Consider the following 18,303-nt stretch of genomic DNA (forward strand, 5'->3'; position numbering starts at 1 on the left):
CGAGAAAGCAGAAGCAGTCAAAGAAGGAAAGAAAGAAATTGTTTTTGTGATCCTTGTTCTTAATACTTCTTGTTGTTTGTCTGCATCTTCATCTCTTGTGATCATAAGGAGAAATAAAAATCCCCTTGTGGCAACGGATATTCAAATGCGGTGATTCCGGACTATCTGCAAAGTAGGTGGTCGCCCTGGGATTAGTCGGCTTGCATAGCGAGTTGGATATCCAAGTTAATAAAAAAGAGGTGAGTTTATTTTATAAATTTTCATCTTACTATGTTAAAAATAGAACTGGGTGGTTCTTTACATCAATAGGTGAGTTTATTTTATTAATTGGGTTTTCAAGTTGAAAGTTGTTTATCGCATCCTTATGATGTGATGACTTGGAGTTATCGCATCTGTGTGATGCAATGACTTGGGTTATTGCATCCTATTGATGCGATAAGTTGTTTTTATCGCATCCTTATGATGTGAGAAGTTGTGTTTGTTGCATCTTTGTGATACGACAAATTGACTTATAGCATCCTATTAATGCGACAAGTTGGGTTTATCGCACCAAGGGGATGCGATGAGATGGGGTCCTCACACCAGTGTGTTGCGAGAAAATGGGGTCGTCTCACCCAATATTTGTTTATTGCACCAGCGTGATGCGATGAGATATCGATCCCATACCAGAGTATTGAGGAAATGGGGTTATCTCACCCAAGATGATGCGAGGAAATTTTAGTTTTATCTATATGATGTGATAAATTCACGTGTCACATGAAAAAAGGTTTATCTGGTTGTTTGACTTGATAAATGAGTGATGTCTCATCTTATTGATGTAACAAAAAAGGTTTGTTTTGATAAAACGTTGTTTACTTGTTATTTATACAAATATGGCTTTAAAAATGTGTTTTTGTGATTTTCATCCTGTAATAACAATCAAAGAGATTTCTTACTAGACCTTAAGGTCTAACCTTCATTTTGGTGTTTTAAAATGTGCATTATAGCATGATGATAAGGGGAAAGGGAAAGTATGAAGAATATATGATTGTTTTTTTTTGGGATGATGTGTCATCTTTTGTAATTGAATACTTGTTATGTATACAAGTTTTATATTGGAATTATATGGAGAAAAAAAAATTGGTAACTACTTTTGTAACATAGCTTTTGTAGATATTGAAACCAAATATGTAAATTATATTTCTTAATATATGAAATATATGATTATTGCAAATATAATCTCGAAATGTTACAAAACACATTCAAAGATGGACAAAAACTGGTTCTAACTGGTCTCAATAAAAAATTGTCAAACTTGTTATAGCATAATCAGTTTAGAACTGACAAAAATAATAAAAATCACACGTCGCATTCCTATCCCACCAATTAAATTAAAATTCATCAGATTTTTATTTACTTTAAATTTATTTAATTCACATTTATATTATCTCTGATATGTGTACGTATATAATGAAAGAGATCAATATAACCGTGCCACTTTAACAATCACCACAACCACAAGATGTCTTTTCAAAAGGTCTTAACCAGTTAACTTTACCCAATCTTAATCGACAGGACAGCTGAGAATTTTGGGATATCAAAAACCTGAATTCCGCCCGATATTTTTTTTTACACAATATAGAGACATAACTGATCCTTAAGCAGCCTTGATGCAGATCCAAGCCTTAACTGGTTTTCCCAGGGCTTTATGAATTTCATTAAGCAAAAACTTTCATTGAAACAACAACTAATTCCAAATACATATATATGATTTTACACATACATGAAAACCTATGTTGTCAATAACATTAACCAAGTAGTTTACCTTTTTAAATAATGAAGAAAAAGCCATACGTCTAAGCCCCATAGTCATGCTCCAAATATTTGTCTTCAGGGTAATACACCGCCGTCACCACATTTCCCCCAAACTTCCGCCCCCCCAAAGAGTCCTTTGCTTTAGCACAACCATTCGTATCCGCATACTCCAGGAACACCTGCAAGCAATCGTTTTTAGTTTCATGTGTTTTTCTCTCAAACATACAATACTTTATTCACAATAAATTTAAATCAGCAAAATATAGGATGATTCATACAATCATTGCATCTTGTAGACTATCCAATCATGGCATGTTTAATTGTTTCTTTTCTTTTTTGGAATTATACATACATACATACATACATACATATACATTGCGTTGAGGAGAAAACTTGTGATCTACAACAAATTTAGACTATCTATGCCTATCTTTCAATCCGGATTTGATATCCCTCTCTAACCTAATTGGCTTGTCATGCCACGCGAACAAGATAAGGTGATACAACAGTTGTATTCTTTCTATTTACAAGGATGACAATTGACTATCGCATTCAATCCCCATGTAAACTATCCTAATCTTGACATGTTCAATTACTGGAGGAATTATGCTAAAAGATCAATGTTTTCAAAAGAAACATTGATCTACATTAATCTACTCCACTTGGCACCTCATATTTTCAAAAGGAAAAAGTGAAAAGCACATAAGCATGCATTGTTGGTGCTCAATTCTAATTATAAACCTTATGTGCTAAGAAAGAAATTACTTTAGCATTGATCTTTCTTAAATAATGAATTTGAATTCTCTTATATCAAGTTTTTCCATATGCTCTTGTTGAAACCATCTTTTTAGACACCAAGATGAGTTGATAAATTGTTCTTTCTATCGACCAAAAGTGGTTTTACACCTCAAGTCTTGAATCATTTGTCAAAAAGGTGAGCACATCCATATGAATGTTTACCTACATGTATTGAATTCCTATTATGCCAAGTAAAATAATTTTGACATACCAACATGTGTTGCACGTTGGATGCACTATTGCTATTTTTTTCTTCATTGTTGGCTTTGATCAAGTGAATATATCCAACTTATAGCAATTATGCTATCAAGTTTTTTACCAAAAACATTGGATATCTGTTTACTTTCTTTCATCCCCCTTCCCAATGTTTTTTATTTTAAAATGGGGATAAAGTTAAGGGGATTGGCAATTAGTTTTCAAATGATTTTTACTTCCAAGTTAAAGTGGTAAAAAAAAGTGTTGATCCAATCCCGGTTAAACACCTGGTGGAACTATTCTAGCAGTCAATTCTGAACTATCACTTTCAACAGATGAGGAAGGAAAAAGCTCGCAGGAGAGGTAGCTAGTAATGTATCCATCATACCATCGTAATGTTACTAATACATATCCATTGTTAGTGCCATCCTATGGCCGTTGACTAAGTGGGAAATGTGCATATTACAACAATTATGCTGTCGAATTAGGAGTAATACCTTTCAAGTTGTCGGGGTAGGGGGGATTCTCTATCGCTATACTCTTTACCCCCCAAGTTTTTTATTTGAGGAAGTGGGGAGTTAGGGAGGAAGATAATTATTCGACTATTCTCACAAAGTCAAAATGGACAAGCTTGAACACAAAGTTTTAATCAATATAAACTTGTCAATATTGTTTAAAATAATCATCTAAGTTTGTCATAATCAAAATGGGGTGATTGTTGGTACAAGTGTATATTTTACAAAAATTAAATTACATTTCATACCCCTCAAACTTTTATGATTGACACATCCCCTAACATTTCATAGAGTTTTATCAAGTGTGTTGTGGCATTATTAGATTTTTTCATGCATGAAACAAAGTCTACAATGCAACTTCAAATATCAGAATTTGACCACAGAAAGCATGCCAAGTTTAGAGATTTTTTGGGACTTCGAAAATTATAGATCACTACGTCTGCAATGCACATGAAACAGACATTTTAGCTTTTAGCAGTTAGCTATCTAATGTAGTTACCATTAGGCTTTCACGTTCATATTCATAGTTCTGTTTTAGGTGGGTAAATATACCACCCACCCGATTTAATACTTGAATGACTCCTTGAACATACAAGTTTATTGAACTCCTAAGCATTCAATGCTCTTCAATTCCTCAAAATTGATTTGCATGTGCCTATAATGTGTAAATCACAAATTAGATTGGCTTCATCCACGTCTTTGATCATTTTATCAAACTATGCATTTTTCACTTCAAACAATTACATCGAGTTATTGGAATTGCTCTGTGTATGTGCAAATTACACTATCATATGCGTAATAAACAAGTAATAAAGTGGGTAAGAGATTGTCCCACAAACTCTATATGATGTTGTTTAGTGCATAATTCTCGCAAATATGAAATTGTAATACGGTATTTTGTTGACTTAAGGTTGCAAATAAAAAATGAGCAAGTAGACACAAAATTGATCCTATTATCAGATTCAGGTTTAATAGGTGAATAATATTCGGGATGTAATTATGTCCATGATTATAGAAGTTGTCATGAATACTGCCACATTCTGCATTATTACGCTCATGTAAAATATTATTGTTCAATTATTTCCGACCTGATTGATGATTGCCCAATGCTTCCCTAATCAAACTCAAACATATTCCTATGTTAACTCATTAAAGTTCAATAATATAAACTTATGCTTTTAGGTATACATGGCGAACAATACATTCCAGTATTGTCCCGACCAGAAATAAAGATTAATGAAATGTATCAATTTCCAACTTAGTTCAATCATTCCGGTATTAAAGCAAATCTAATTGCAATTAATGGTGGTCAATCACCAATGCACATAAATATAACATAACATCAAATGTTCCTACAGCTTGTGACTAACTTGCATTCCAGCTAACAGAAATTAATCCACCATGGCCAAATCAAAATCTCTCATACAAGTTATTTTAGTAACATGGCACCCAAGTCTTTTAAAGGAGCATTTGATGTATGAATATGTTTAGGCATATTTTGTTTTGTTCAACTACGAGTATGAATGTTTACTTCGATTAGTGATCAACCATCATTAATACCGGAAAGGTTGAAAGAAGTATGAAAATCACGATGACAAGTCCTTAGTTTTTCCTTTTGATACGGCCAAGATAGGAATGTATTGCTCTCCATGTATAACATAAAACATCACTTCGTTATTGAACTTTAAATGATTTTGCATAGGAATATGTTGATTTTGATAAGGAAAACACGAGTAACAATAGACTTGGAAAATAATTGAACAAAAAAGTTTTACATGTTGGTAACAATGCAGAATGTCGCAACATTTTGCAGCATTCATGACAGCTCTTCATAGTGGTTAAAAGCGCGCCTGAGGCACACCTAGGCTCTGAGGCTCATAAGGCTCAAGGTCTTGGGCTTTTTAGAGTCGAGGCTAGGCGCATTCACGAGGCTCACTAAGGCCTTGCGCCTTGGCTGAGGCACCTTGTGGGCCTACGTGCTCCTCATAAAGAGTTATTAAATACCTATTCAAACCCTAATATTAAATAAGTTTTCTCATTTTCTTTGAGTTCTTAAATAGATGAAATAAGTCAAACCCTAATATTAAATACCCAGTTGGCCAGTTTTATAACTTCAAGCCTCTTTCTCTATAAATACCCAAACCTTAAAACGTCTTCCTCAAGGCACACGTTTTAAACCCTCCTCCCTTCTGCCTCTAGCAAAGTACTGTTGGCTGCTGCATTGGAGGCCTGTACTTGCAACATATTTCAGTTGTGTGTAACTGTGTGTGTTGGTGTATATACACTTTTCTATAAGATGCACCTCACAATCTTGAGGCCTGCGCATTGCGCCTAGGCCCCAGGACCCCTTTATGCCTAAGTGCGCCTTGAGCCTTTAACAACTTTGCAGCTCTTAAAACCATGTACATAATTGCATCCTATTCACCTGTTGAATCTTAATTCAATAAATCTAATCAATCTTGTTTTTACTTATTTCATTTCATTTTATTTGAAATCTTATTTCAACCAAGCACCATCACAATTTCAACATTACAAGAATTATACACTAAAACATCACAATTGGGTTTTTGAAATTACAATCTCCATAAGACAATCTCTTACCACTTTATTATTTGTTTACGACTTGTATAAGTTGTGTAATTTTGCATTTTGCACATACACAAAACTACAAAAATAATAAGTATTTCAATGGATTCGAACTCTCGTGATTGCTTGAGTATTAGTAGGACAAGGAGATTCAAACCCCTATAAATCATAGTGTCATATCTCTAACTCTCACCTTCAAATTCCACATTTATGTGCTAGTTGTGTTGAGAATCTACAATTTGTTCCAACAACCTATTCATCCCTGCCCCTTCTCCTAGGTTGTCAAACAAAATTCTCTTGGATGGCAAGTAAAAGAGCTTGTAATCTAGTATGATACCAAGCAAAGGCACGTGGTTGGGCCTAACTAAGTTTGATACCGAGCAAAGGCACGTGGTTGGGACTAACTAAGTTTGATACCAAGCAAAGGCACATGGTTAGGCCTAACTAGCCAACGGTTACAGCTGTGAGGTCAACACCACCCCCTCCCCTTTTCCCCATCCAAAAAAAAACATGGTAGTAGAAATTAGGAACACAATTTATTAGTCAAGCATTACATAAACCTGAATATTGAGATATCTTACACATACCTTCCCAAGACCTTGAACTTGATCTCCACTTGGATTCGGACGTGGAATCACAACATTTGTTAAATTCCCTACCCATTATATGCAAGAACATTAGATTATTTGGCAGCACTAACAACTTATGATTTGGGAAAGAAGAATGAAACACATCCGGCAAAACAAAAAATCAAACATTAATACCACAAGTCCACAACTAACTAATGAAATTTGATAGTGGGCTTACCAAACTTTCTTCCTTCTTCCCTCATGTCCTCTAGTATTTCTTCATATTCTCCATCATCCATCAGGTCATTGGCAGTGATCACCTTTCAATAGAGATTGCTCATTCAACTGGCTATATACACAAATATTTCAAAGAAGGAAGAGGGAGGAAGTGGTTGCATGAATCTCGGTAAGTACCTCAGTTAAGCACAAAATTTTAGTTGGAACCTCGTGAGGTCCTGCTCCAGGAAGATTAAACCCACCAATCTGCAAGGCCATTTTCTACATCCCCAACACACAAGATAGCCAACTTAAACGTGTAGGAGTTTGCCAGGGTGAAAATAACAAAGGAAACAATGAGTTTTACCTGCATAGCTATATGCTGCTGGGCCTGAGCTAATATGGTATCTTGTTCTGATTTCATCTGTCCGCTGCTGTACAAATGGATGCAACATAAACTAAGGCATATGTGCACTAAAACATAATATCCGAATATAGTAGAGCAGAACTCATTAACCATATATCAAAGCAATTAATGTTGGATGCATGATAACTTGTTCAAGGATATTTGCACAATAACATTGTTGCAGTAGAAAGATGTCTTTTGATATCCAAAGATTAGCAAGGTTACAGATAACAGAATCATTTAAGGCGTCAGAAGACATCTGGCTGAATTGCTGTCCCTGTTTGGAGTTATCATCGTGTTCTGACAAGGACAAAGAGATTCTGTACAAAATTATCCATGTGTGAAAGCAATTTGAAGATGTGCTTAAAAAACAGTGCTAACACAATCACTCCAAGGCCATAAAATAATGTGTAATATTTTTGTTTATCAGGCTTGAAACATGGAAGGTCTCCTAATGGATTATTTCAAGAATACTAAATCGAAATCATGTTGCTTGATGAAACTATGCTTCATGTTTTCCAACATGTTGTGACGATAATAGATACAGACTAGAGATGGAGAACAGAAAAAACATGGAAATGGTGCACTTCGGTCGCTGACATTACGAAGGTTAGCATGTGCTCACAAAACCATTAAAAAGCCATTGATACTCACATGTCTATCAAAAATCAAGTGTATAGAGTTGTGTGGATGAGAAAAAAAATAGTATTAAAAAAATCCTTGACCCAAACACTAACCTTACCTGTAGTAAAGTTCTATTTATACAAAAAAGAAAGATTGGACAAAAACATTTCGCACTCGCACCATGTAAAATTATGAAATTCTTTTGACCAATAAATTGACTTGGAAAAGGGCCCCAAAGATCAAAATAAAATGGTTTCCTTTCCTGTCAGTAAAAGATACTCTGTTTGAGGACCGACCTGATGGTAGCACGCCTGACTGTCAATGTTTTATCACCCATTTTCAACCCATTTAATGCAGCACAGGCAACATCTGTAACCGCTTGATCCTGAAGAAAAGAACCCCGTTAGTTTTTGTTTGGACAGACAAAATGCAGTTAGAGAAATAACCGAAGAAACAGAAATCCGAAGAATTAGAATGCAGATAAGTGAACTCAGATAGCCCTAGCATCCACTTCCCAAATTTCCCCTTCAACATGTGTATGGTATCATATGTGAAGCCAGGCTAGTTAGGGCCTCGGGTAACATATATGATATACCCCAACGAATGATTCCTCACCTACTAAGTGAAGGAAATCATAACAATTAATTTTAAATTTAAATAATGAAGCACCACTAAGGGGCCATTGTAGACAGAAAAACTCAAAACTAAAAACTAAAAACGTTTTTTCTTTTCAATATATAATGAGGTCGAAGAAATGGAGATGCCAAATACCAAGATCAGGGATAGGCATAACTAGATGTGAAAGTTGTTGAGAGAGAAAAGAACCATTATCAATAGCATTTACCTCATAGACACAGAAGCCATATCCTTTGGAGTTTCCTGTGTCTCTGTCCTTAACAAGGTCAAATCCACGCAGAGGTCTGAATCATTAAATGACGTGTGTCAGACCATTGTACGTGTAATAAATGTAAATGTCACCACAATATAAAGGGTAACAAAAATAAGTATGGCAGATGATCGCTGATAAGTCTAAAATAAACTATCACAAACGGAGGACATACCCAAATGATTCTAGCAACTCTCTTATCTGTACTTCCGTAAAGTAATATGGCAGTCCTCCAACAAATACACGGTCAGGTCCTTCAGCTCCACCGATGCCGCTGGGAACAGGTTAAAGATAGCAAAGTCATCATCACAATAATGCTTAAAAGATAGATAACCAACCAGAACATAACAAAAATATTGGGGACCAAATGGAAAGTCGTGCTATCTATGCTAAAAGGAATAGCAAAACATGGCTCCATGACAAAGGACAGGAAGTCCACTTACAACCTTAACAATGTTTAATGCGCTCTGCCTACAATGACTTAACTTAGATATGCAATAAGCCATCACCGAACCATATATTGTACAAAACCCCACTTACCCAGGAGCAAGCCCAGCAGCAGCTAAATTAAGATTTGGATTTGGTTGGCTAGGACCAAGAACTGCAGCTAATGAAGGATTGTAGTCCGTAGGTCTTCGAACTCTCACAGATACACCCTAGATAAAACAAGAAAAGAGCATGTCATAGAAGGTAATACTGTAGCTGCTAACATGGCCAAGACACAAAAAAGCACAAACGATACTTGTAGATGGCAATCATACTTTGACAAGGACATGTAGCAATAATCTAGAAAGGGGATAACAAAATCGGTTTAATCTAGTAATTCATTATCATGCAACCATGAGTCAACCCATCTTCATCAGCCAAACAGTAAAGGAAAACTGTTGTAGAAGCATATTGATCTGGAACCGCAATTGCAGATGAAGAGCAGAATACCACATGTAGCACATAACCAATTATACGCAACATAAGAAAATGAGAAGGGGTCGAGGATGATTGCATGCCTCAAAAATGATCCCGTCCAGTGCCATTGCATTACTTGCTTCTTCAACCGTCCTCATCTCCACGAACGCAAACTTCTTTTCATGATTTATGTACACATTGACCACCGCATCGCCTGCTAATAAAATATACAATCATGTATGAGTTTTGATGATAGGCAACTGAAAAGTGAGAAATAGCTGGATGTATATGTCCGTAGTATGCAAAAAGTCGAAGAGTTAAACTAACCTGGCCCAGCAGAATTTCCACCTATTGCTGTCATAATATGGCTAAAGAAAGCTGCTATTGTCTGCTCAGAACATAGAAAAGAGTTTAAAGCTGCTAATATTTGATTGCCAAATTTACAGCGAACATGCCATGTACCAATCAATTTGAATCCCATCTCTTGGTGCTATCTAAATATGAAGGATGTATAAGAATATGGCCATAGCATTGACCACTGGTAAGATGAAGGATGTACATAATGATGCCGATGTCACATCTTATAAGAAATTTAACCAAAAGCTAGACACCAGCATCACACATGAACAAACATCCTTTTACGTTAAGCCTAACAAAAAGCAAATTGAAAGACAAGCTATATTCAGGTTTTTACCTCAGGAATGTATATCAGCTTTTACAGTCTATATACTAAGACAGCTTACAATTTTTTCCATGAACTCTGGAAACACTTTTTAGTAATAAACATACAGGATGGACCAGACCCATGATGTCCATATTGGGTCATAAACTTGCACTAATAGCACAAGCATTTTTAAGGTAAAACACCTAACAGCTGATCTTGAGGAAAACTTCCCATTGAAATCTTTAATCCTGAATAACTTCCATTGTTCAGGTGTAATCGCCCAAAAAATGGTTGAGCCCATTATGTGTCTATTTAAGGCCAAGTTCAAGTTGTCAGTTTTGGCAACGCCCTATCTTCTCTTTTAGGCCTCAGGTCAAAACAAGCTACAATAACTAATACTCCATCCACTATGACAACAGTCTTCCTGTGCAACCTGGAAAAGCCTCTAAACTATACATTTCTTGGCAACTCAAAATGTTGATCCGATCCATGCATGATTTTTACTAAGCACCAGCTATGAACTCTCGACTGTAGAGCACCTGCCTGTACATTTTTACCATACTACTTTTGGGAATCAGTTTGTACAACAGATCAAATTTTAAAAAGAAAGACAAAAAGGCATGTTTCAAAGACAAATAAGCATATCAAGATGACAAGATACATAGAAACCAAGTTGAAAGGAATATCCATTTGTTAATGCTCGTCACAATTAATTTGTCGACAAATGTCTGTTTGATGCTTCGTGTGAAACAAGATAATGAGGAATTTGTGTAAAATTCCAATATAGTTCACATGTAGACCTGTTCGTTAGCCAATGGGGGCAGACCACCAACGTAAACTCGTCGTGCATGCCTTGTAGCCTATATAGATAAAGAAAGATCATCACCAGCAACACAATGGTGGAAAAATATACTTAAATGAACAGTAAACCAACTGAGCACCATATAGATACCTGTTGTGTCATTGCTTGAGCTGGCATCAAGGGAAGAGCTCCCAACTGATTAAGAGAACATAACACTTGTAAATAATCAAACTAATAGAAACCATATAATATAAGGAATGAGACAAAAAAACCCTGATGGGTGGCTTGCAATAACTGGTTTCACATGAAGTGCCCTATTGAGGACTCTGGTAACCAAAAGAATGAACACAGGAGACAGAAAGACAAGAAGAGCGACCTGTGTTGTACCAAAAGGAAACATATTTTGCAACATTCCCGGCATTGATTGAGGAACATCTGAAAATTGCCCTGCATAATTAACAAAGGGAAATAAGCAAACATGCGTAGACAAAGTCAGTGAGAACAAATGTGTTGCGCCTAGATTCTTTTAAGCAACACACCTAGAAGCTTGTATTTATTTGTACTGCACCAAAAATTGTAAGGGCAAAAAGATAACCTACTTCGTACCTAGATTTACATATGATTGAGTACTAATATTAGAAATAATTTCCTCACTGCAGATGCTGGGTACAATTGCAAGTCTACCAAATAACAACAGTTGCCGTCTGAAGGTGAAAAGATCCAGCTTATTGGAGCATTGGTTCCTCGTTGAACATAAAATCTACAGTAGTGACGCCCGTGGGTAGCGCAGTGGGACATGTGGCCCAACATTGCCTTCTTACCCATATCAGACACATTAACACATACAAAAACCACACACAACAGCCAACAACACAACAATTGTCCTCAGTGTTGGTAATAAACAAAATGATAATGAAAATTTTGCAATGCATAACAAGTACTACTAAGATACATCACAAGTATTTTATATTCTCTGTAATATGGATATGACATATGCATAAAAAAGATGCAAGAATAAGTAGCAGCAAAGAAAAAACTAACCAGCTGCACCAGGCAAAGTTGCAGCAGTAGGTGGTGCCATGTCAAAACCGCTTGTCCTCTTGCTGTAAAGAAAATATACAAGTGTGACAGAAAAGGTAGAAGCAAGAATTTCACATAGTTGAATTTTTTTAACACCAGCAAAAAATAAGTCAAACATTTACTACTGGTTTTTTGCTCGTTAGAAAAACCTATTGTGACGAACAATATAAAGATGTGAGAAATAAGAATCAATAGAGTTTGGGTAAACTACAATGCATAAAGGGTCCAGAGAAAGCATCCCTTGTTAAATGTAGCTTCTTCATAAAAACATTATGGAGCATACCAATATGCCTTGAGGGATAAAACAGAGTGTTTTGCAACAAGGGAAGAGAACCAGTGAACCACAGCCACAAATATCCTCAAATATTTTAAAAAGGAGCAACAACGCCCTCTTGATAAATCATGCAATGTGTGTACCTACTAACGAAGGCAGCATTTCTGAAACTAATTAACCTAAAGCAAACAATTGCTTAGAAAAACATTTCCTCTGCTATAAGGGCCATATGTGGTGTACACTTCTGTATTGTAAAATGAATTGTGATCGATGAAGACTCTTAGAACCCAGATATATATATCGACTATGCAGAACACAAAAGTTCAACCCCTAAAATGAAATAGCATATGCTTGAGTCAATCTATCAGAGACCTTTTTGAGCGAGATCTTGATGTGTCCCTGGATCTATCAGGTGATGCAGACCGTGATCTGTGTCTATGATGTCTCTCTCTATCTCGATCATAATCATGGCGCCTGCAGAAATGAGTGACCATATGTTCAATAGGTGGCATGCTTGCATAAAGCAGAGTTGGATGTAATGCAGCACTCTATTTAATGTGATATAAATATTGTTTGTGGTTCCATTCTTTTTGTGTGACTGCTCTTTTTTTCTTTCTTTTTTTGGGGGTGGAGGATCAACAAGGCTTGCCATGTAGAAAATTAGGTCAGGAAAAACAGAAAAAGGAAAAAAGTCGGTTGCAATGCACCGCCAACATAAATTAATTGTACACAACCAGTCACCCACTACAATCCATCAACATACAAACAAGCTTACTGATCCCACAGGTTTCTCTAGTTACTTTAGTTGGCTGTAGAAAAATGATAATATATGAGAACGAACATAAGAACTATAAGAAGCAAGCATATGTATTTTAGTTAACGAGAAATTGTGCCAATTTGGTCAATGCTTGCAGCAAAAGATATTAGGAGCATGAATAGTTCAAAATGGGTAACTTGAATAATATAAAGCATGTGAGCTTTATTGAAATTGTAAATAAACTTTAAAATAGAGAACATTAAAGACATCTTTTTGCTGACACGTCACATTCTGTGCACCCAGATGTTAAGGTCTAATTAAAATAGAGAAGGAAAGCAATGAGAATAAAAACATCCCCATCTTGACCTGCTATAATCACGATTTCCACGGCCATTATCGTCATTTCTCCCCCTTCCTCTCTCATCCCTGCCACTTCTCTCCGAGTAGTCCCTGTGGCGTCGGTCTCTGTCCTTTCCCCTATCGGGATCTGTGGTCCTTAACCTTTCATTATCTCCACGACTGTTGTGCTGCAAACGTAAACATAAATCAGGATTCAACAATTTGGTGTTTCAACTAGATAAAAGGTTTCATGAAAACTGAAAAACACAGGGTATAGCTGTCTCAAGGAGACTACTTCAGGGTGGAAAAAGAGAGAATAAAAGCAATGGAAAAATTACTATACCAAGATAAATCTTATGAAAGGGGCATAGCACAGCTGTTCATATTAAAGGGTCATTAACCAATAAGCAATTCCAAGATGCTCTGAGATGCATTCTAAATGATGCTGAGCATCACCGATTATTCTTGAGCTGAATGTGTATGTGATTGCACTATGACTCAATTCAGAATCTTATACATGATTATATGAATCTATCGACATCCTTTGCCTTCACTATCTGCTCAAGTGAACTCCAGCATTACACAGTGTAACACATCTTCCACTCTATTGATCTTAACTTGTTAAATGTAAGGAAACCTCACAAGCCAATTAACAAAAAGTTGTCCCAGAGATATCCAGGTTACCGTTAGAGCCCAAACTCCCTGTAGGTCAAGTTCAAACCTCACCAAAGGTGAGTAGTGTGTGTGAGTTTTGACGTACAATACATATTATATACTTCAAACAAAAGTTGGTTATTCTTTTGATGAGGTGGGTTTGCTTCTTCACTTAAATGGTCAATGCCTACCTCACATCTAGTGATCTTACCTTCTAAGAGTAAAGAAACAGGTCATGTTTGGTTGCAGCAAAAAGCTTTTCTACTCCTGATGATATGTATAAAATCTCTTTCTTCAACCAACATTGAAACCACCATACTATCCCCATAACAAACAATACATATTCCATAATGGAACACATCTCTGACTACCGATATTAAAGAAGTTTACTTGAGTTCCACTGCGACATGATCATATAAAACAAGCTGAAACTATTACTAAAAGGTGACAATTGGTGATACATTACTCGTCATCTATGAGATGCCTCAATGATAGTCTTACAAATATGGAAGACTGAGATTTTTTAGTGATATGAAACAACCTTGTGCGATTCTGTAGTAATGCCACAGTTTTGAAAGTTCTAAGTGGAACATTAAGACACTGTTACTCAGCTTGCTAAGAAAATATAAAAGGTTTCACATATTACCATTACAAAACCCTTTAGAAAGACATTTAGTCAAAGGGTCTCATAGGCTATCAAGGGTATAAGCCCTGGGGAGAAACAAACTCTGTTAATGATGAATTAGCTGAAAAGTTTTTAGCACAGCCATATTAAGCTGTGAATTCTAGCCTAGTTAGGAAATAAACTTTGCTCTGTGTTGTAATGGTAGCAAATTCCTGTTAAATAAAGTGTGTGATGATTAGCAAGTATATAGATATGAATATAACTATAAAACTGTTGAATGATTTCTGTTTCAGTTTTTCCCTCTCTTCTTCTTTCTCCCTTCTCACACTTCTCTAATGAACTTGGGCAAGGTATTCCTGATCCAATTCTAAAAAGAAGATTGCTTAACTAAATATGATAGATCAAAAATTTCAGTGACAGAGACCAAAAAAATCAATTTCAGAATGATCAGTTAATTGAGTAGCAATATAATGGCAGATTGAAATTGATGAATCCAATAGGTGCTGGTACTGGTAGAAAATCCCTGTTGCCAGGCTAATATGAACCACAGCTTCATTTTTTTAGAGTTTCAGCTTAGTCCAATGAGCCTTTATTCCCCACAGAGAGAACTTTTGTACAAAGCAGCAGCAGCATATGCAGTTGCAGAAGGGTCAACTGGTCCCTATAGCCAGAGCATCCATCCACCCCTTTTTGTAATGACTGATTGTACTTGAGACTTTTGTTCTCACTTCTAGTGTTCTCTCAGATAACCTTTTACTCCATCATTTGTTTGTGTCCTTATTTCTCTACTACGATTCATATAAAAGCGTTCCCCTTTAGGATAAATTTTAACTCTGCCAGTTTCTACCTTTATTTTTTTTTTTCGTTGTTTCTCACTTCCTCTTTTTCACTTCTTCTCTAAAGAGGACCTAGAAATTATTCCAAGGAATACTAAGACCTAGATGGTTGATATAGGCTAGCTAACTTGGTGAATGAATACTTATCAGAGTTCATCAAAATGATATCATTACTATATCCAATATGTTAAGCTACGCAAGATAAACTGTTCCCACTAAGGCCAGAGTAGTAGAAAATGGGTTGCATAACTTGCAATTCAATTTTGTTGATTACTAGTCCCTCCGTTCCTGGAAAGCGTTACATTCACTTCTAATGTCCAGACAAATATTTTTCATTGAAGACGAAACATGATACGATATTTGCTTTAGGTTCTAATGTACATCTCAATTTTCTTTTCATGTATCAAATTTGAAAGAGTGCATACATTTTATCAGAAAGGAAAGAATACATGCTGCAAAAAAGCGAAAGCTAGGGTATTTATGCATCTCGATACGTTCTACGGTTCTGATTATTTGCTAGAAAAGTAAGCGTCAACCCGCACATTCACATTAGTGAAAAATCGATACTCATATCTAAACGCATACCATACGAATTCAATCATAAAAATTCTATAGCTCATCATTAAGATCGTAAAAATAGTCATCCAAATTGAAACGTAAAAACTAAAATTTAAGTGTAAGAACCTTCAAATGAAAATCTCGATCTTCGAACTCATCGTACGGTAAAGATCCTCCACTGCCGTCTGTGTGTCGACTATCATGCCGAGAAGACATCGTAGCTCAAATTAAAAGTTCAGACGCTATAATTTTGTGCCCTAGATCAGCAATCCTAGTGGTGAGAAACTGAAATGAAAACCTTGCTCCTCATTTCGGCTATGGCAAACTAGCCTACTCGATAAGCTGCTGAGGCAATCGCGGATAGGTCAGTCGATAAATAAATCATAAAAATTAATTGATAATTATGTAAAATTATAAAAAAAATATTGTAAAAAATTATTCAAATATAAGGGTTGTGTGTCAGCTGTTGAATGATTTTGTGCAGAATGGTTAAGTGGTGAGAATGGTTAAGTGTTGAATGAAATATAGTTGTTTGGTAAATGTTCTCTGAATGACAACAAATTACCATTTTAACCCTCTGTATGATTTAGTACTGAATGAAATATAGTTGTTTGGTAGACACATGAATAAAACAATTGCTTTGTAAATGTAACTACATATTTCATATTAATTCAAACAAACATAACATAAACAAAAACATAACAATCAAATTCCAATATAATAGTTTTTGAACAATTCACATAAGATGTTGCACATAAAGTTTACGAACCATAGGCCTTCTATCAAACCATAAACTAATAGGCAATAAACAGTTTCCAATTCTTCGATACTAAAATTATATATCAAAACAAAATTATACATCAAAACAAAAAGACTTGCAAACAAGATCATCCCATTCCATACTAAAATCATCTCAAATGCTCTCCCAGTGGCGCATAAACTAAACTGAGTTTCCATAATTTCTGTTCCAAATGGACAGTGTGTTACTAAATATGATATATAAAAATGCTCATCTGTCACACCCCACTAAAACGGAAACACGGAATGCTAACAGACAAGCGAGTCTTGGCTGTTGTTTAAGAGAAACACTTTCAACAAAGATTCACAATAATAACAAAAATAAAAGTTCATCGACTTAACAGGATTCCAAGGTTACAAAAATATTTGAAATACAATAAAAACTGTCTTAATCGATGTGATCCAAGTAATGCTTCCCAGAGTCCACATAACTTACTTAGTACCTGAAAAGCATGGCATAAAGCAGAGTCAACTACAAGAGTTGGTGAGTTCACAGGTTTTCACATGCACAAAATGATTTTAAATGCAGCAATCTTAGTTATAAATTTATGAGCATATCTTTAAAATGACGACATACACATGATTTATATTGTTGAGCCACTACTAAACCTAAAAACGTCCCACGAACTACCTCAGATGTGGTAGCGAACCACATGTGTAGAACATACTTACGAACTACCTCAGCGGTGGGACTAAAACCCCACATGTGTAGAACTCATGCCGGATTACCTCAGCGGTGGGACTAAAACCCCACATGTGTAGAGCAAAATTTAATGACCAAGTGCACCCCTACTTGATAATAAAAAGGGTGGGTATAACAACCAAATAGCGTCATCCACAAGAATCATGGGTTCAAAATGAATTAATAGTAGTGGAAATAAACGGGGACTTTCAGTCTCAACATATCAACAGTGTATACATTTAAATGCTCATAACAAAATTCATATATCGAATAAATCCATCAAATATTCATTAATCATGTTTTTCACCCCAAAACAAGAAAATTGGTAAAAAGGGGCCGTGAAACTCACAGTTTGGCGAGAATCAATTGTTTCCTTAGGAGGCTTGCTATCACCTACTCGGACTTCCTGACAGAGCGACCAATACTTAATAAGAACTTCTAAACCTCCAAAACTTAAGTTGGGTAAAACTGATTTCAAAGCAATCCGCCAGATACTAACACCAATGTAGCGGATACTTAAACATTAGCCTTAATGAATATATCCAAAAATTCTAATAATCGCATCATTTAATGTCTTTCCAAGGCAAATGATGGCAGCCGCCATCTGTTGGAATTTGAAGATTTTGGGTGGGTTTAACACCCCTCCCAAGAACAATTAAAACCTCGAGTCGCACACCTCCCCCAAAACCGGTTGCATGCCCAAGAATGGCAGCAAATGGGGATGGTTTCGACTCTAAAATTC

General features: G+C 35.9%; 1 protein-coding gene across 4 annotated transcripts; it reads right to left on the reverse strand.

Annotated features, from left to right (window-relative positions):
• Window positions 1–1,653: 1,653 nt before the first annotated feature.
• LOC112522516 (splicing factor U2af large subunit B-like) lies at window positions 1,654–16,426 on the reverse strand. 4 transcript variants are annotated; one of them, XM_025131693.1, is made up of 18 exons: window positions 16,208–16,426; window positions 13,436–13,596; window positions 12,685–12,786; window positions 12,000–12,061; window positions 11,335–11,405; window positions 11,109–11,153; window positions 10,957–11,016; window positions 9,820–9,880; window positions 9,594–9,706; window positions 9,130–9,245; window positions 8,765–8,863; window positions 8,548–8,623; window positions 8,000–8,088; window positions 7,041–7,107; window positions 6,872–6,955; window positions 6,696–6,777; window positions 6,476–6,543; window positions 1,654–1,973 (listed from the first exon to the last, which is right to left on the reverse strand). In XM_025131693.1, exons 1-18 carry the CDS (start codon window positions 16,295–16,297, stop codon window positions 1,836–1,838), a joined length of 1,584 nt encoding a protein of 527 aa, XP_024987461.1. In that variant the 5' UTR covers window positions 16,298–16,426; the 3' UTR covers window positions 1,654–1,835. The 4 variants fall into 4 exon arrangements, with proteins under 4 accessions (XP_024987461.1, XP_024987462.1, XP_024987460.1 ...); XM_025131694.1 differs by having other exon boundaries at window positions 7,041–7,104; window positions 9,594–9,709; XM_025131692.1 differs by having other exon boundaries at window positions 9,594–9,709.
• Window positions 16,427–18,303: the final 1,877 nt, after the last annotated feature.

This window comes from Cynara cardunculus (assembly GCF_001531365.2).
Source record: "Cynara cardunculus var. scolymus isolate 2C chromosome LG 12, CcrdV1, whole genome shotgun sequence".
In the NCBI taxonomy this organism is placed as follows: Eukaryota; Viridiplantae; Streptophyta; class Magnoliopsida; order Asterales; family Asteraceae; genus Cynara; species Cynara cardunculus.

Bases quoted from the DNA above. Each gene is read 5' to 3' on its own strand.
- LOC112522516 (XM_025131692.1), bottom strand. From the start codon at position 16,297: ATGTCTTCTCGGCATGATAGTCGACACACAGACGGCAGTGGAGGATCT. The intron at 11,154-11,334 runs GTCGCTCTTCTT...TCTCTTAATCAG, and splicing joins TTCCTTTTGGTACAACACAG to TTGGGAGCTCTTCCCTTGAT. The intron at 11,017-11,108 runs GTATCTATATGG...TTATCTATATAG, and splicing joins CTCAAGCAATGACACAACAG to GCTACAAGGCATGCACGACG.